At 43.2% G+C, this 20,082-nt stretch overlaps 1 protein-coding gene across 12 annotated transcripts in view; it reads left to right on the top strand.

Annotated features, from left to right (window-relative positions):
• Nucleotides 1–6,992: 6,992 nt before the first annotated feature.
• Nucleotides 6,993–20,082, top strand: part of HECW1 (HECT, C2 and WW domain containing E3 ubiquitin protein ligase 1) — a 250,824-nt gene continuing 237,734 nt past the window's right edge. For 3 of the 12 annotated variants that reach the window (XM_041714543.2, XM_041714540.2, XM_041714542.2), the window contains exon 1: nt 6,995–7,290. In XM_041714543.2, coding sequence (XP_041570477.2) covers nt 7,261–7,290 — 30 coding nt within the window. In that variant the 5' untranslated portion in view covers nt 6,995–7,260. Of the gene's footprint in view, nt 7,291–20,082 lie in introns of all 12 variants that reach the window. The other 9 variants (XM_041714541.2, XM_072925930.1, XM_072925929.1 and 6 more) reach the window with 5 other exon arrangements.

The raw sequence follows: 20,082 nt of genomic DNA, 5'->3' as shown, positions 1-20,082 counted from the left end.
GGTGACAAAGCCCTGGGAACTGCTGACTGAAAACTGAAAAGGGATTGTTAGTACAGAAGAGGAGACAACAACCTACATCAAGGTGCTAGAGAAGAAAGCTGTGAGCTATAATAGCAACTTTGTTTTTGTCTTATTGCTCTCCTTTCACTCTCATTATTAAAGTAATTTATTAAGAAAATTCATTTAGTGGGGTGGGGATTCAAGCTGATATTTTATTTTGTTTAAACCTGGCATGGCTGATAGCCAGCAAAGGCTGTCAGAAATGTTGCAGAAGGCTGTGTATAATCACAGGACATCTGTCCTGAATGATTACGACATGTCATAGTAGGTTATTTTGGCTGCAATTGGAAGGGATATGCTATTTAAGTGAATATCCACTTCTTTTCCCTTCTATTAGTAGGATACATTGACAGATGAGGGAAGACAGTGGCAACTGAACCCATGCCAGACTTATCTCTACAGCATTTGCATGGGGAGGTGGATCTGACATTACAGAATGACTGAGGGTGGCTGTGAATCTGTGCTTACTATAGCTGTATTCATATAATTTTGATTGTATAGATTTGTAAAAATAACATAGATCTTCTCCCCATATGACACGTGTCTGTGGTGTGGATTTTTTGGACTCTTAAGAAGCATTTCCTGCAAACCCCCTCCAAAACCCCCAAAACCCTGAAAATCTCAGAACAAAACAACTGATAGTTTTGAAGCACTGTGACAATCAAACAACAAGAGCAGAAAAACCATTTAGAAGAGACATATGGCTTACCATGCTGTCCCATTTTTGGTTGATCTTTTTCCAATCCTTCTGCTCTCTCAATATAACCTTTCTCTCAGTCCCTCCTTTATTCCATAAACCCATCTGCCTTCATCTGTTAATTCAGCCCTCTGTTACTACTGAATTGTTTATCAGCCAAATTAATGTGGACGATGAGCTCTTCTATTCATTCCAACCTATTTAAAACAGGCCTGCTACTCAGTGGTGGGTCAGTGTTGAGAAAAATGTAAATAATTAATGATTTGTCTGGAAATCTTTGAGAGGGAGGCCAAAACAACTGAGCATTTGGCATATTAAAAAAAAATTCAAGGCCTGGATGCAGGCAGGAATAATCTCATCTTCACCACCCTACAGAGTACAACAGTGATTTTTGGCTTAGCGTGCTTTCACAAGGTAAGAGGAATACCCCTGCTTTTCTTGGGCTTGATCCTTTTCCAGTTCAGTCTGGGAGAGATCTTATGAGATGTCTGAACTGATCCAACAGGCTTAACTACTCATGAAAGGTGAAATTTCTACTTTTTTTCCCTCTTTGGAAAACACTGCTTGTGCAGGTGCTTTCATCTCAGTAGTGTACCAGTGGGAGCTGTTGGTCTGACTCCCACTCAGCTAGTGGAAAATTAACCCAGTAAAAAGTGGGTACTAAAAGACCAAGGGAAAGCCTCAATGAAAAGGTGTGGGACTACCAGATCAGAAATTGGGTGCAGAGCAAAACCAGAAGCATCCCCTTTCCATAAGGATTCATTCATCCCTTTTGAATACCTACTCTCATCAAAAGAAACTCTTATCTGGCTGTGTTCTAGCACAATATTAGGGCATGTATCTAAACACATTTATAGTTGCTGGCCAGTAATTTAGCAGTGTTACCTGTGTGAAAGGTAAACTTGCTGAAATTAATAAAAACTAATCCTCCTGGGGGAGTACCTTCAAAACCCATTCCTGTAACTAGAGTTTTACTCAGTTTGCCCCTTCAGAGGAGGTCTCCGTTTGAGATTAAAACTAAATATATGTTAATTAAGCCAAATCACTATGGTGTTGACTCCCCAGGGGTCTCTTCTGTCTTGAGGTGGAATGAGCACACTTCTGGCTTAAGCGTTGTAGTTATGATGTAGGGACAACTTTTTCCATAAACAATGAGAAAACTATCCTCCTCTAATAGCAGGGATTCCTAAGAAGATTTTATATATATATATTAAAAAAAAATATATATATATATACACTACTACATGTATATACACTCAGAGTGTATATATATATATTGCATATATACTCTGAGTGTCCAACTTTATACAATCCATGCAATCTTTAAACTGGTTGAGACCTCTGATACATATTAGATGAGGGAGTCTCAAATATACTGAATACTATCAAGTTTTATGACAGCCAGGTAGAGAAGAGACTCTGATTCCCACCCCCACTTCCCTGGTATAGGAGAAAAAGCTGTAATGTGAAATCACTATTCACTGAGGACATATCAAAGAAGTTACAAGAACACTCATCAAAATAATTTCACTGATGGCAGAACAACTTGTAGGCTCAATCTTTGTGTCATCGAACATGCTTTATGAATTTTTTTCGTTAAGTAGAGCCTTAGTTGTAAAAATAATTGGTCTCTTAGTAGCATTATCATAGGCTTTATGCAGGAAAAATATGCAGTGTGTTTGCCCACGTAGAATAATGTTTCATAATCACTGATTCTCTTCTGTCAGGGATGCTAATATTTAACCTTCTTCTGTTTTGAAGCCGGTTATAATTTGCTCCAGAAAGAGAATCAAGGCAGAAGAAAATGAACTTAACAGGGGCAAATATCAAACTGTGTATATCTACATGTAAAACAATTAGGTGAAACTGAAAAAATCAGGCCATGCAAATGATTGCAGCTGAGGAGCTAGAATTCTTTTGATCAAGTTGGTTAAATACTCCAGTAATTCAGGCCCTCTGCAAAGAAACTCTGCAAATCCAGGATAAAACAGGGATGGAGTCAGGGCTGTTGCATAGCATGCTGTGTGCTGCTCTGAGAACAAATGTTAGTAGATGGTGCAGTCCTGCTAGGACAGAAATCACTTTAACACCTGCCCCATATCATTCTCCAACAGCTGTAATCTTTGGTCATCTGTTCTAGGAGAATGTCCATCATGACCTCCCCAGATGTTCAGATCTGGGCTGCCAGAAGGGAAGGAAGGTTACAGTAACTAAGAAGCAGTCAGCTCCTACCCTAGAGCTGCTAAAAGAAAGCACTATGTTAGGGCCTGAAATCTGAGCACCTACACCATACAAGTACCTACTGCTATGCATAAGCATGGCATCCAGCTGAAATATGAGCAATCCCACCTGTGTAAGCCAAAATACAGTAAAAAACATTAGACATCTTTAGCCAGGTCCCTCTTTAAAGGCAGTCTTTGTGCGTCAGAAACAGAGTTCTGAGTCCCAACAGAGTGTATAATCTAAAGTTAGAAAGGCACAGAAGACATGTCTGAGAATATCACTAGAACAAAATGAGCCTAGCATTGAGAAATGCTGCCCTGGATCATCTGAGTGGCAGTCTCTTTATCGGGTGAAAATTGTGTTTATTGGTAAAATTTAGTGAATACTAAGTTGCAGAAAACAGATGTACCCACATGGCATCTAGTTCAGCTGGAGACAAATCCAGCATAAAAACTGAGGATATGTCCAAATGTACATGTGAACTGCTAAATTACTCTGTTCTGCCAAGGCGATGGATTCCACTTATCAATCATCCAGTCTTTAGTTATTCAAAGGCCACCCAGAGCCAGTGGAAGGATAATGGCTGCACTCCTATGTTTGACTGATTCAAGAGGCAATATAAAGCTTAAGCAGCTTGAAATTACTCTTGGACTTCATAGAGCTTTAAGGCAAGAGCATCCCTAGTCAATGATTCAGAGCCTGACCATGCTTTCTTTCAGAAAAGCTCTCTCGGGGAAAGTTTGGGTCTGTTTGTACCTGGCCCCTACAAATGCAAGGTATGAGTACAGTCTGTGAGAGCCTTACTTAATCCTACCATCATCACCCAGACCAGAATGAGTCTTGAAAAAAAGGACATCAGTGGGGTTTTCTGTTTTTTTTTATTGGCTGTAACACAACAACCAACACGGCTGTCTGTTTCTCCAGATCAAGGTGTGCCTGACATTTTTTAAGAATAACAGAATTTCCTGTTTTTTCCCACTTATGTGATCAAAGCACTTATAAATAACTACAAAGTATACTATACCAAGTAGACATTCCTCTGATATATATCAGGCATGAGCCACCAGAATAACAGATTTTGGAAATGCGATGGAACCTGTCCTGTCCTGTGCCAACTCGAGAGTGTCCGCCTGTGTACCTCAGAAGTATTTGGTAGGGAAAGACAAGATTGCTTCATCTTGCTTTTTCCACACCACCACCAAGACAAATTTTTCTTGCTTCCATTTCCTGCTTTTGTAGGACTACTCTCTGGCTGTCAAAACTGTGCAAAATTTCCTGCAAAACAGACATGCATCTTGGTCACTTGCTGCCCAAATCATCTTCATCTTGTACTGCCTGCAGACCTGTCCTGAGGCATGAATAGGGCTTAGCCAATGTCTGAAAAGACACCAGAACTTGTCAGCAAGCCTGTGGGACAGCAAAATGTGCTGTTTTGCTTAGTCTGTGGGAGGCTGGGGAGTGTATAAAAGGTAGGCATATGAAATTCAGAGGTTTGTTTATTATATAGATAAGAATCTGAACTGCCAAAGTTTAGTCTAATTTTAAAGCTCCTTATACATTATGCAACTCTCTTCCTTTTCAGTCAAATGCAAAGTTACAATGCAACCCACTTTATTTCCAATATGTGTAATTTCATTCTTTTGAGGAACAGCAGGGCAAAATGCCCTCTTCAAAGCCTGGCTCATTTTCTGAACCAGTTGCCACATTCATCTTCTGCTCAGTAATACGGAGTGTATGTCTACTAGAGTTGGGTATGCATTTTGCCTCTTGATCTTAATTTTGATCTCTGATTTTACATAAATTCCAGCAGGGGACAATTTTAAACTTCCTTCTCTTGTAAAAGATTCAGGATGTTCTTTTCAGTCTTAAAGGAAAGCTGAGGTGGTAGCTTCTAAAGAGGAAAGCATATGCTCTGTCTCCCTGAAGGGATTCCTCTCCCCAGGTCCACAGCACATGACAAGGTCTTCCGCTGCATGTCTCATGGCCCTGAATGTGTTCATGGTGATTCCTACTCCTCATGCACACCCATAATGTTAAGCTGCCTCTAAAATTCATAACCAAGCTTGAAGTTTGACCTGCTAGATTGAGACTGTTTTTAAACATGTGCATTTATCTGGTTTTCCTGGTGTTACTAACTTAATGTTTTTGATAGAATCAACGTATGTGTCCACCCTTGGAGATGAGAAGCATGTCTCATTTTAATACATGATACACCAGTAACCTAGAAGAGCAGAAGAAGCTGGGTAAAAGCTCTGAATCAAGAGTGAGGAGGCTTGGACCAGTTTTCTACTCTGTTCCAAAAAATTACAGTGTGAACTTTGGGCAAACTTCACCATTTCACTCCTCTGACTCTCTCCATCATCTCTGTTTTTTTCTTTCCTATTTAGACTTTCAGAGTGCAAAGGCAAAAGCACATGCCTACTGTAGGCAGTTCCAGTGTCAATGTTAATATAAAGATTTAAAACAAGGAGGGAAATATCTGTTTGGAGGCCTCCTGTAGGGTTTTGTCATCATAGCCTACTGCAATCTATGATCAGTGGATTGCTTTGCTGGATGAGGAGAGCCAGTGTGCTTGCCCAAACTTCACCTGAATTTCCCAAGCACCTGCAGAAGAGTGTTCTGAGATGCACATTTGCTCATGTGGCCTTCATGACCTGGTATGCCTTTTGATCTGCCTTGCTCCTGGGGAAAAGCTGGAGCTGCTTTTTGATGACAGGCACCCCTTTCTTCCCACTCTCAATGCACAGGGAATTAGCCCATTTACTGGTGCTGTGTGTGGGTAGTTCTGACTGTTGGTACATTTAATCTTTCACTAATATTATAAAATACCAAGCCATTCTTTTCTCCAAATCCAATTTGATTTTCCTTCTGAGGTTCTGCTTATACTATTCTAATTTCTCCTGTTTCACCTCCTTAAGAAAGAAAATGGGATGATCAAGTGGAAATGAGAGGCCACAATGTGTCTGAAAGTATTTTGGAGTGAAGTGATTAGCAAATTAAAATAAGTATGTTTTGCACTGATACCAAGCACAGTAAGTATTAGATCCACAGAAACTTGCAAGAGGGAGCATAGAAATTTGTAAGAAGGGAGATTGTGAAGAAGGTTTCAGAAACAAACTTAGCTTCATTTGTGAAATTACTGGGCATGTTTGTGGCTTTTATTAACGTGTTTTTGCTTTGGGATACAAATTAAGATCCAGAAGAGTTTTGAAAAAATTAATATATTTAGTAGTGGGTGGGTGTGAAACCACTCCAACAGGATGGTTTTTAAAAAGTACTATTTAAAAAAACCTTTTCTCTGGAAAAATGAGGTGAGGGGGTAAGTGGGCTTCTGCAGGATTGTTCTGTCTTTTCCCTCTGCCAGCTGACAAGAAGAGCAATTCTTTAGCCCTTTTGGCCGGTGGATGCAGACACAGCAAGCTGCCGCTGGAAGCTGTTGTTCCCTGCAGTTCCATCAGCTTGTGGTCTGTTTTTGGTGAATTGGTTTGCAAGACCTGTGGGAGAAATGCGTGTAAACACCTCCGTCCCCATCCTGAACTGCATTTTCAAACTTGCTCTTTTCACAGCTGTGGTAGTGTGGCTTACTTTGCCCAGGGGTTCTAAAGCCCTGTCCAGGTGAGGAGAGGCTGGAGAAGACGGTGGCGAAAGGTGTGTGTTCACTAGGAGAAGAGACAGCTGCTAGAGCAGCAGTGCTGCCCTAGCCCTTGCTCAGGTGAGCGGGGAAAAGGTTTTAATGATCACCCCAGAGGCTCTGGCGCTGGTGAGAAGTTGATGTGAGGGCGGCAGCCCCGACTTCAAGGGGCAAAGAGGAGAACACGTTGATTTTTTTCCGCCTGCATGCCCGATGCGTGGTGAGCCGGGCTGCTTGCGGCGATGTCCCCGCGGGATCAGTGAGGAGAGCCGGGATGCTGTGCGGGGGAGGATGGTGCGAGGGGAGCGGGTGGGCTCCGCGGGCAGGCGGCCGGGGACAGAGCCGGCGGGCGGGAGCAGCGCTGAGGGGCGGGCCGGGCCGGGCCGGGCCGGGCGGCGCTGCCGGGCCCCGCCGCGGCGTGTGGGTGGCTCCAGGCGGCCGGTACCCAGCGACAGGCGGCGAGGTGGGAGGAGGCTGGCGGGGCGGAGGAAGAGGAGGAGGGAGCGCGGCGGTGCTGTGGGGCGTATCAGCCGGTGCTGGACTATGGTGCGGTTCGGCGGGGGCTGACACGCCGGTAGCCCGCCCGCCCTTCCTCCCTGCCGGCTGACGGGCACGTGTGGGATGTGAGACCTGCCCTCGCCGGGGGAGCATGAGCTGTGCCCAGGCCGGCATTGTCCAGGTACGAGGGGCTGCTGCCGCCCGGCCCCGGGTGAGGGTGGCTGGGCGGGGGCGGGTGGCGTCGGCTCCCAGCGGAGAAGTGCGAGGCGGGATGGAGCTGACAGCGGCCTCGGCTCCGGGAGAGGCCCTCCCCGGGGCAGGCAGCCCCCGCCCGGCCGGCGGGATGCGGTGGCGGGTCGTGGGTGTGCGCTGTCACCGTGCCCGGCTGCGCGGTGCCGCCTTTGTGCCTGGGCTGTCCGTGCGGGATGGGAGCCCCGGCCGTGCCCGGGAGCGCTGCCCTGGGCGGGGGGCGGCGTGCAGGGGTCGCTCTCCCGGGAGCTCATCGGGCCCCGCTGGGTTACGGGCTGAGCCGTCGGCCTGTCGGCTGAATTCCACTAGCGACCGAATAGTGTAGAATTATGATGAGCGACGTGCCGACGGGGATTGACATCATTTGGGGATGTGGATGCACGCAAGCGGTGATGAAGAGTCCCGTGCCGAATTTTTGGTGGTTATGTCCTTTCTTTGTAAAAGCAGAAGCCCCCAGTTTTGGTTCTTGGCTCTCTGACAATGCAGCAAAATTTAAAGCACGAACTGCTCCCCCCACCCACCCCCCCCACGGTGCTCTGTTGCTGTAAGCCAATCTTGTGACTTCATATTTTGGTTATTACCTTGTGTTATTATGTAACTGCATTTTTTTTGGTAGCAATTAAATAAAATAACTTATAAGTACGTTAAAAATATTGCTCTAGCTAGTAGCATTGTCAAATGCTGCGTTTCTCTTTTTGCAGCCTCCATAGATAATGGGTTTGTATTGACACAGGCAGTACAATTCATTTTGTTCCCTCTTGCATCGTTTCCCGTGTGTTTCTCTGTAGTTGCAGAAGAAATTACTTGGCCTGGGTTTAGATTTTTGCATCCTGCTGTTTTGAGCTGCAGTAGTGCTTTTTTTTTTTTTTTTTTTTTTTTTTTTTTAATATACATGCTGCACTCAGCAGAAGTGCATAGTAAGACTGTACAACAGTCAGTCAGGCTGTGTTCCTGTCTCTGTGTTTACCAGCTCCACTGTCGGGTTCTGTGGGGCACCTAGCCCTGTCTGAACAGGGCAGCAATTAGGGGCAGGGTGCTGCTGTGCCAGTGGTGGCACATAGCAGGTGGTCAGCTGTGCCTGTCTGATTAGTGCTCATGCGAGGATTGCAGTTATTACAGTAATTCATTTTGGCTTGGGGATTCATTTTGAAAATTTGGATTTTCCACTAAGAAGGGATTATCATTTCTCTGTGTAGTATGTGTGTTTTGTGAAGAAGTGTAGTATGGTATGTATCCTGGCTGCTCTCTCTGCTTCCCTTCTGTCTGTCTCTGAAGTGCACACCCAGTTTGGACAACACAGGTGCAATGTTGATTTTCATGCTGGAGCCAGAAGATGTAAAAGGCAGCACATGCTTAGTCAACCCACACCACTCATCCTGTCAATGCAGTCTCAGTCTAGTACAGGGGAAAAGAGTATGTGTTCTTACAGAGGAAATGTGGGATCTGTTTGCTTGTTTGTTTCAGGAGGGTGAGCAGGGAGTTAGCTCAGAACAAAGAGTGGTTGGTCAGATGGCCAGCATTTGTGAGCAGCAAGCGGCATGTGAGTTAAGGGTGGAGAGCATGTTTTGTCACTTGTGTGATGCTATCAAGCATGTGTTTCTGACTTAATGTGACCTGAGCTTTGGACTCCTAAACTTTTAGTATTAATCAGCTTACTCATTTGAAACCAGAGCAGGCCAGAGCATGAACTGATCCACTAAGTGACTTTATCGGGACCTGTCAATATCTGAACGTGATGCTGATTAATTTGAAAGCAAACTGTGTACGCGTGCTCAGAATATCCCAAATCCATATGCTCAGTATTTAAAGTGCATTCTAATAACAAATATGGTCCTTACTGTTTTCCAATAAATAACTGGCTAAGACTTGTTACTAAGGCCCATTTTTCAGTGGTTTTGTGTTTCATGTACATGGCATGTGATCTTGCATCCTTTGCCATTGTGAGATAATCCCTGTGAAGCTTCGTGGAGTTTTGCATGTGCTATGTCAGACGCTAAGTGGCATTCATTCAAGGTAGTGCTAAATCCTTCTCCTTGTCTCCTTTTGAATAGTGACTTGGAAAAATAGTGAGAGTGAAATTTAGCTTATTAGCTGCCTTTTGTAATACTGCAAAAGATGTGGTCGTGGTATTGTGGGGAGGATTCAAGTTTTGAGAGCGATGATGTTGGACAGCTGGTGTTGGGCCAGGAGCTGTTCTAATAAAGAGGATAGGTTAGTTGTGTTTTAAAGCGTTTGGATCTGCCTTGTGGATTATAGACATTAAGGTTGTCCCTGTGGTTTCACCTCTGAAAGATGCTTCTAAGAAATACCCAGCAAAACAGCCTCCTCATTTCCACACCAGTTGCAAAGTTCAAACAGAAGGGCTTTTAGTAATAATAATAAAAAAAAAGCAATTATTCCAAAATAGCTTCATTTACGATGATAGATTTTGCCACAGAACATAGCTTGTCCTCATTATGACCTTTGATCTTTCTAAATATCTCTATGGTCCTATGTCTTTCCCTTTGTAGTTTCTTCCAAAGTTAGGGGTACCCATAAAGACTGGCTTCAGCATGTATAGATCATAGTCTTTGTGGGCCTCTAGAGACAGACTCAAGCTTTAAACAAGTGCTCTGGCTCATTCTTCCTCTTCTTCTGCAGATGGGGTGCTTGCCAGCCTAAGCCAAAATTATGCATTTGTGAATAGTGTCCCAAACAGTTCAGCTGGGTATCCACATATACGTGTAGCTTACATGGGCGGATCATGCCTGCAGCTGCCACAGCTTTCCAGCTGATCCAGCTATGAACCATCATTGCGCTGGGAGTCACCATCACCTCGGATGCTCCCTTGCCTCCAGTGGAACCTGTGCTGCTGGGAATGTTGCTGTAGCATTGGCCGTGTCCCTCAGATTGGTTTGCAGTAGCTGGAGGATGATCCTGCCCATACGGGTTTGTGCATCTGCCTATTAGCAGGGAAAGGAATTGTGACGCCCCCTTTTCTTCAGAATGTCTGTTGTTTGTTTACACTCAGTGGCTTTCTCGGTTTTGGCAATAAGGAGATGAGTCAGTTTTGCTTCTGTTTAAGGCTTTTTTTACCCATTTCTCCTGTAACATTTCATGTGCTCTTGTGATTCTGCAGTGGCTGAATGGCAAATACTGCAGGCATTTGGTTTAATTCCTTAGAAGTGTATTTCTACTGGCCTTAGATATCATGACCATTAATTCTTATAAAGCTTAAAACAGACTAGATCTTATGTACTTATTAAAACAGACTACATCTCACGTACTTAGGTATTTGTCCAAAAACATAGCAATACTTTTTTTTTCTACTGGTAATCTCAGAAGGGTGGGGGTTGTGCAACTCGGAAAAAATAAAAGTGCAGCCAGTAGCAAAGAGCAAGATAAGATGCCACCTACTTTAGTTGATTTTTTCCTGCTGAGATTTGAGGCCAGCAAGATGCTTAGAATTAATTAAGAAGAAATGGCAAGGTTCTTTGATGCAGGGAGCCCAGGGTCATTTTCCTTACAGTTAATGAATGGTGGCTAGGCAAGCTGTATAATAGGCTTGTGAGTCAGTCTTGGCCTTTTTGGTCAGCTATGTCTGGCTAGGGTATCCTGTTGTTAGTTCTGAAGTAGGAAGCTTAGGTTCTTCAGGCAGGGCTCCTTAGGGGGTGCTGGGACTGTCCCTTGACAAGATGGTGTCCTTAATCTCAGATGTTTATGGGAAATGGACCAGAAATACTTGTCCAAGCTACAGGTGAAATGGGCTGTTGTCCCAGGCAGCAGACTGCTGGGAGCAAGTGGCTGGCTGTGGACTGCATTTGACTTTGCAACAGGGAGGAGCTGGGTTGAAGCAGGGCAGCAGCTGAGTGGGGTTCCCTTGCTGCAGTACCTGTTGCAGCTCCCATTTGTCCTCTCCCTCCAGTGGCAGCAGCAGCAGAAACCACTGTCAGCTCTTCAGGACTCTCCTTCCCCCAGCTTTCCACTTAAAATCTCACCCTCCTTTTCCATGAGTTCAAACAGCCTTAGCTTGATCGCAGCTCCTCATCCGTTTGTCCAGAACATTGCCTATAATGCAGATAAACTGTGAGATGGCTTGGGAGCTGGGGTGGAGTGATATGACAAGCCGTTTCTTTGAGATCCTGAAACAGGGGGAAACCCTAGTGCTTGTGTTTGAAATATCGAAGTCAGTGATCAGCACCGTGTTCCCCAGGGAATCGCTGTGCTCCATTGTGTTGCAAAGTTCTCTGAGGACGCAGCAGTGCAGGCAGCGTTCCCTTGCTGCAGAGCAGAAGGTCTGTGGGAGAGAGCGTGTGCACAGCAGTCAGGAAGCCTATTATTGAGACCTACGCTGAGGTTTCATTTTATGCATTTAGCAAAACAGGCTTGCTCTTTCACACTTTCCAGATATTTTTATATTTCTCTGCAAATGCTTGTAGAACACCAACATTTGTTTGGTTTCAAGCCTGGATTAAAATTCCCCACCAATGTCTGTAGGCAAAATCAAAAAGGCAAATATTTCTCCCAGAATTAAAATCCATTTAAATTTGAGAGTTGTTAACCCATTAAATAGCAATGGAGTATAGAATATATTTTGGACTGAATCACTTGTATTTAAAATGGAACATGCTCTAAAAATAAATGGTTAATTGCTTCAGTGTAGTCAATATGGAATTTAGAGATGACTGACGGAGTGATTTGTCATCCATCTCCATAGCAGGAGTCATCTGGGAGGTCTGTGATGTTAAAGGCATTTGTTTCTATTAGCACCTTTTAAAGTAGTTTTGTTAATGACCTCTTGAACACCAGGACTGTGTCATGTGGTAAAATTAATTTTTCCATTTCATAGGAAAATATTTGCCATGTGCACCTTCAATTGCCAAATCAGGTTCCTCAGGTCCTGAAATGAGTAAATGAGTGGTTCAGCAGGCCTATCTGTGGTTTTTTTTTTTAAGAAGCAGGAGCCTGATGTACTTCTGGTGCCAACCAAATGCTTTCACACATCTCCATGTAAAATTTAGGATGGCATCATGCAAGCTGGAGAAGATCTGATGTTGTGCTACTCACTGTATACAGAGAGGAGGATTGGTTAGGAATAACTCTCTGAAACATGTGTAAGCAGAAGAGGTGGAGCAGGAAATAGTCTGCTTTTCTCAAGGGTAGGAGGAGAGCAAGAGAGGGGAGGAAATTCTTGTTAAGATAGTAAAACAAGTCATTATTTGCTGTGGTGGAATGGCAGAGTGCTGGTTGTATGGAGCAGGGATGGGTCAAGGAGCATCTCTCTGGATCTTAGGAGTTGCTGTCTTTTCTTCCTCCCCAAAACAATCCTGCCGAAGTCTGTCTCTTTGGCAGCATGTACATTACATGTTGTACAGACTCTGCTAAGCTAGGTAAGAACCATGAAGTTGGGCATAATCTAGCTTTGAGTGTGAGCTGTATGCCTTTTATAAAGCGCTTCCTAAATGGTTTGAACTGCAGTCCTTCTAGCTGGATGCAATAACTTAGGTGTGTGGGACTACCTGTGTGGGCATCTGGGCACTATTATGAGTGCTTGACAAACTACTGGCATGAATGTGATTATCTGATATCCCCAACCTGGGCAACTTGATGCTTTTGTTTTGATATCTGGGCCCTTTCAAGATTGATAGTGTCAATAAAGTAGGAGATACTGTCTTATTCCAAGGTCTTAATCCAGTCTCAGGAAAATTTAAATTTAGAGTTCACATTTTAATGCAGAACATCTGTCAAGTATTGGGGTATTTGTCAGTTGTCTTTAATGTCAGATGTCTTTAAAAAGGCTATGTGAGAGGCCCTAGGATTTTTAATTTTAAAAATATATACACTTTTCTTCAATGAGGCATGTTTTGTATGTGACTGCATGGTTGCCTTAAGAAGACAAAGAAAATACTGGCTTTACTCTCTGAGGCCACATCTTGATTTAAATAGCAAAGTTTAATTGCCACATGCTTAACCATGAAAAGTGGGGTAAATGGAGGAAATATTTAACCTTGGAGTCAGAACACAGGTTTCTAAGACAATGCTGTTCGAGACTCGTGAAATGCCCAGTAGCCATTAGGTTGTCTCCTGTTCTTTGTTACAGGCCCATGAAAGTTGTGTAGAGATAAGGAGTTGGGTCTTTCCATGAGCTCTTAAGTTGCCTAATTTGACTGCCCCATGCTCTCAAGTGGTAACCAATGTGAGGCCATGATTCAGAAACATTACATACTTGCCCTGAGTCACAGGCAAGCCATGATGCTGAGATAAAGTGTTATTGAGTTTGGTTTAAGAATAAACATTGTTCCTTCTAAAGTTATTTGAACTTTTCTTGATGAAAGGCAGTGCTGCAAGGCCTCTGGTGATTTTATTTATTTATTTATTTACAGAACTGAGTGTCATAGGGAAGCTAGCTGTGTCCTGTGCCAGCATGAAGCACTGACATTTCTTTCTCATTACTCTAGCAGCAGGCTAAAGCAGAAACATCCACAGAAGTTACTACCCAGAGCGTATATTAAGGACTAATGAGCTGAACTGTACTTTCTCCTCCACTTCTTAGGCTAGAAGATGATTTCAGTAGAGAAACACACAGTCCTGTGGTAGAACCCTTTCCAAGAGTGAACACTTTGGTGGTTTATAAGGGTCAGGCTGCCTGATTTTGTTTCCACTTCTTAATGTTCCTTAAAGATTTTGCTTTGTGTGTGAAATTACAGTTTTCATGTGAACAAAGCTCCCATTAAAGAATAAGATTTCTTGCCTGACTAAAGGCAGCAGTTCTTATGTTGGTCAGGAAAGTGCATCCCAGTGTAGAACATTACTCACTTTTGAAATTTGACTTTGCCTTATTCTTTGATGCTCCTCAGAACTGTCACTCTCAAAGAATCCTCTTTGCAGATATTCAAAGACTCCCCCTCTACGCATATGTTTTCATTCTCTTTGATATTCTGTTCTCCCCTTTCTACCTTCCCCCTGCTCAAGAACCAAGTGATTGCAATGTACTGTTCCTTGCAATGCAGTTTGCTGCACAGGTAGCACTGGTCATGCAATTTTATGTTTCAGACAATTAAAACATATTTAATAACTCAGACTAATTCTCCATACCCAATAACATGATGTAGGCTAAAACTTAGTATGTGTATTTGAGCAATTATGTTAGGGCATTTAATTAAAAACACGTATCACCTAATTTTTAAGTCTCTGAGTGCTTAAATATTGCTATCTTTTGTGTGGTGCGGAGAGGATACTTGCTTATCATGAAGAGTTTAGGGCAATTTACAAATTAGGTTTTACTGTGTCTGGGCAGGGAATGAAAAAGTTTGGGATGTGGAAACAAAATCACAAGCAGGAAATGCAGCAAAACTGTAGCGAATGTGTGGTAAAATGTTCTGAGTGCCTCTGTGTGTTCAACTTACCAATTGAGTTATTGAAGTTTGTCTAGAGGTGGAGCCTACAGTGCGTGGAAGAAGACAGCATCTCCTAGAAAAGGAATCTAAGGAGCAGCTGCTTGACTTACTTGCTGGAGCCACATGGTAATTTTTTTGACATGCCAGCTGTATTGTCTTTTCCATTCTGAAAGATCATCAGAAGCCCAGGGAAGTTGCTGCAGAACTTCTAGAAAGGGGCAGGCTGCCCTCATGCCTCCTTTCCCTTTCCCGACCCCACTGTCTGCAAAGGTGACTTTTTGAAGTTTGGAATAGAGGTAGTGGCTCAGGCCAGGCTCCCTGCCAGGAGTGTTTCAACCCTGCACCATCACCGTCTTTCGAAAAAACCCTAAGAAATGTCTAAGGCTCTGGGTGGAAATGAGTAACAACTTCCCAAAAGATAGTAGAGAAAGAAGTTGCTTGCTTACAGCAAAAGGATGTAGGGCTTTGGGGGAGATGTTGTATGTTTAAACCTCTGTTTGGAGTGGGAATAGAAATGTTTCTGGTAGAGCCTCTGCTTCTGTAAAATATTTTGGTTGCCTAGTTCTTATAAGAATGATTTTCTAATGGTTATAAAATGTGGATTTTGTGCATATGTGTATGAATTATTTGTTGGGAAAATACAATTCTGAAGTTTAATCTCCAAGTTAAATATATGCCTGGTTTGACCTATTTTTTCCCAACCTAGTTTTGCCAGCGCTGTGTGTGCACGTGTGATGTTTCCTGCTGAGGGAGTCCCGCTGACCTTAGAAAGACAAGTCACCTTAGGAAAGCTGGTGTGTAAGTGGTGGCAGTGGTAGTAGCTCAGGCTTTGCATGAGATGGGCTGTCAAGCTGGCTCAGCGAGGGAAAGATGTGAAACAGGGTGCTTGAGGAGGAGTCTGATTTAACACTGAATTATCTGGCAGCTTAGGAAGGGTTGTGGATGGCTGACTTGTGGCCTTCTCACAGTAGGTCTGAGAGATGAACAGGAGATCAGGCTGCTTGGTGGCCTTCTAATAATTCATGGAAAACCCAGTTCATCTGCTTTATCTACCTGGACCAAAAAGGATATAAATGCAGCTTTGCTAATCCAAATAATCCTTGTGGGACCACGAGAGGGGACATCCACATGCTGAAATGAAAAGTGATAACAGGGCCTTAAGCAAATGAAGATCTAAGCTGCTAAGTGTACATAGCATATCGTGAGCTTACTAGCTTATATCCAGGACACTATAACCATGTTTCATGCAATGCTGCACCAAAAAGAGAGGCATGCGACTGGTTTATGTGCAGGGCTCTGCTGTCCCTAGGGCTTTTATTGCCTGTGGAAATAAGGCAAAAGTAGCTTGCTGCAATTCTGTCCCCTCAGTGTCATTGTGCCCTGGATTAAGTGCAAAACTGGCTAACAGTGCCTGAAGGGAGGTAGGTCCTCAAAAGCAGGAACTCCAGAACTGGTGTGTTGGGTAAGGCGTGGTGTTCAGGGAGGACCTGCCCACCCCAGGAAGGGTGTTACCTTTCTCTTGTACCTGATTTAGATCTGTGACTTTCCAGGAATGTGTTCTGACAGGCAGGGAGATTCTCTTAAGTGTGTGTGACATGCTTTACATACATCTGGCCGTTGTTATGTTCTGCATGGAACATTTGAAGATTCATTGAGCCAGAGAGCAAGAGGGAGCATAATTCTGCTTTAATGGGTAGAGGGGGAGATAAGTGTGCCTTTTGCCAAGAACTGCTTCCAGTGTTTTATATGCAGAGTAGCACGTGGGTTGTCAAGACTGGTGTTTCTGCGATGCACAGGAGCAGAACATGAGGTTCCTGAATCCTCTTGTGCTGAGAGCAGGACTGAGTTGCAGTGAGTATCATTTTCAACTTCAATGCCTAAATTTTGTGTAATCCCCATTCTTTTGATCTGGCCCAGAATATCTGTGTTCAGTCTTAGTCTTCTGAACTGTTTTTATTCATGCCTCAGTGATGCATCCAGTGGGAATTTGCATGTTCAATTGGCTTGTTTTATGCAATAGTTTCTTCCGTGGAATCCTGGTAGCTAATGGTTAATATGAAAGCTTTCAGGTAAGAATTCCCATGTAACAGGATACTGATGTAATTCAGTCAAAGCTTTGATTAAACTGCATATCATATGTGATAATCTCAGAGGACCTTGGGTCAGAGCCTAGAAAGTTGTTGGGCTCACCTTTGAGTGAGAAGATGAAGTTGAGAGATTAGTGAGAAATGCTTTACAGGTGCACCATTCAGCCAAATCATTGTCTTTCCATAACAACTTTCTCTGTTCATGGATCCTCTGTTCATGGATTCTGATAGATGGTAGAGTGGGAGGGAGATTTTGTAGCTGCAGAGGTCTCAGTTTGACTTCATGCCAGTTCTCATTAGAGGAACATAGTTAAAACTGCACTTCATAATGAATGAATAAATAGAGCTTGCTACCTCTAGGAGCTTTTAAGTTTTTTTTGTTTGTTTGTTTGCTTGTTTCCCCACATACCCATTTTTTTAAAGGAAGCAGGAGGTAAAAAACTTTTTCAGCCTAAGTCAGCAGGCAAATTCTGCATCTGCTGGAGGTAGCAAGTCTTCTGCATAATGAACCATTTTTTATGTAATTGCTGTGGAGGAAAAAAAATAGTCCTGTTTTAGAGCAGAGAGGGCTGGCATTGAGAAGACTGTTTTAGAGACTGCTAACCAATTCTGATGTTCCTCCTCTTGCTGTAGTTCACGTCCCTGCAGTGCTGTCCTGCTGGGCTTGCCCAGCTTCAGGTGTGGTTCAGGAGCTTGGACCGGCCCTTGGCAGCCCTGCTGAATGCTGAGTCACAGGGAAGAGATGGAGATACAAATAGTACTCAGATCTATGCAGCATTGTTGGATTATTTGCTGGAAACTAGAGACCCCCACAAATCACAAGCAAGTCATGAGTTGTTGATCAAGATTGGTGATATAATTATGATGCTTATTTTCTGAATAAGCAACTTCTGATAGATAGTTGCTTGACTAAAGAGCTGAATTTGTGAGCTACATTGAGGCTACCAAGCCTCTTAAATGACACCCCTCCCATCCCCTAAGAACTCCATGTCTTTTTATTTGCAGGTATTTTTGGGGAACATGTGTCATTTATGTGCAGACATTGCATCATCCTTGTTTTGATGACTCCTTTCTTTGGAGTCTCTCACTTCCAGTGAAGACAGGTGACCTGGAAGGAGCAAATCCAATACATTGTGAACATTCAGTATAATTATCTTCTTGAAGTAGTTCTGGAACATGCAAGTGTAGGAGGAGGGGAGGCATATTAAGTAGTGAAGCTGCATGAAAATCTGCCAGTGGAACAGTTTTCTGTAAAAAAAAAAATGCTGTTTTAAACAGAATCAAATGGTTCCTCATGAGAATGTGTTTGTATTGTAGCTGGCAACTGTTCAGAGGATCTGGAGCCCTGCAGCCTTGTTTAATGATCAGATACAGTTGGGAGAGATCAGACACTGAGGTGTGGCAAGGTGGTGGTTGTTGTTATGTTTCAACTGTAAAGAAAACTTCAGAATACTTCAATTTCCCACAGTGCAGAGAATGAGACATGACCTACTCTGCCATTTCTTTATACAGCCCTTTCTTAAAAATTATCTCCCATCTCCAGTGCACATCATTAAAGTGCTGTACTATTGTATTTACTTCACGGAAGCCTGGGGCCCATCTCCCTGCTTATGCCAAGTTCATTTAAGTCACTGACCTTGCACTAGGGATGCATTTGGCCCATGAGGTCTTAAAATAACTGTGGGACAGAGACCACACAGATTTCTCAGTTTGCAGTTTTCTAATGCTTGTACACTGGAAAACAAAAACACATCAGTGAGGGAAGCCTGTCCCCCAAACATACACAATTGCTTTTTGGCTTGACAAGATCACCTTGAACAGGATTCCTGCTCCCTTTTTGAATTCAATTTTCCCTGTTTAGAGTCAAACGTTATGCTAGTGAGTTTCTCTTTTTTCCCTCCTGATACTGCTGGGAGCAATTTCTTTCCTTCTCGTTATCTCGACTTCCTTCCACCTCACAAACACCTTTTTTAATAGCTGTTTGAACCTGTGTTTGGGCTTTCAATCATCTGGTGCAGACTAACTACAGTGCTACTGTTTGGGCCCTCCTGGTTTCAGTGGTATTGGGACCTTCTTATTTTTGTTTGCAAAATGGCCTCTATTTTGACACAATGGGGCTATCTTAGGGTAGAGCAAAGGCAAACTCTCACCAGATTGTTCAAAAGTGGTCCTTATCAAGGAGACAAATGTCCCATTTTGGCTTCACTTCTCTTGGGGGAGTAAAACTAGTCACTAGTGCAATGGACAGAAAAATGATAGCTTCAATTAAAGTCTTACACTTTGGTGGTGATTTGTCTTATTCCTTCAAAAACCTTCACTCTTTGCCTTGTGGGTTGCTCTGGTATGTTGAAGACCAGCCTCCAGCTGTTTAGTCTGGCAAAACACAAATGTGGAAAATACATTTCTTTAGTGTGACAGCACATTTGTTTGACAGTTGAGCAGTTCCTTGTTCAGAAGAAGCTTCTCAACAGCAGCTTTGTCATCTCCTAAGATGAAGAAAGAGACAGTCAATGGATTTTTTTAATACCCTGAGATTATTTCTAATTCTGTTTAGTTAACAAATTCCTTGTGCTTGTTTGCTAGCCCTTGCCTTGCATCTTTTGTGTACAATTACCTTTCAGTCTCCCCCAGGCCTGGCATCTCTTCTGCTGGATGGTGGATTGGAGGGTATTCTGCTGTGCCTCTGGTTCCCTGGTCAAGGTACTCACATAGCAGGAGGCAGAACTAATCCTGAAGTGCTCTATTAGCTGGACAGAACTTGGAGGTGTTAAACTTTTAGTCTGTTGACAGATGAAGCAAAAGTGAATTAGCAGAAACTTTATCACTGTGCTTAGTCTTTTTCAAGGCTGAGTATGGATAGCCAAGTATATATGTAGGAAAAAATATTTTGAAAAGTTCTTTCCCTTCAGAGGTCCTTGTCATGCTCTGCACAAATACTTAGCTGTTTTCAGTGTATCAACCCAAAATTTTCAGGCACTAAATGCTCTTCTAGCAGGGATGTGATCTCCCATAGAATGTTTTGTCAGATCTGCCATCCAATCATCTATGTAACCTGTATTCTTCAGGCCTCACGGTTGTTTGGGGCTTTTTTCTTTCTTAGTTAATATTTTTTTCTTAAAGGGAATTTTCTGCATTTCAGTCTGGCCCATTGCCTCTGGTCCTATCACTGGTCACCACTGAGAAGAGCCCTGCTCAGTCTGCCTCACTCCATCCCACCAGCCATTTATGCACATTGATTAGATCCCCTTTGAGCCTTTTCTT

This window comes from Taeniopygia guttata, chromosome 2 (genome assembly GCF_048771995.1).
Source record: "Taeniopygia guttata chromosome 2, bTaeGut7.mat, whole genome shotgun sequence".
NCBI lineage: Eukaryota > Metazoa > Chordata > Aves > Passeriformes > Estrildidae > Taeniopygia > Taeniopygia guttata.
Note: the sequence above shows the minus strand (reverse complement) of the source record. Positions and strands in the feature narration are given on the sequence as shown.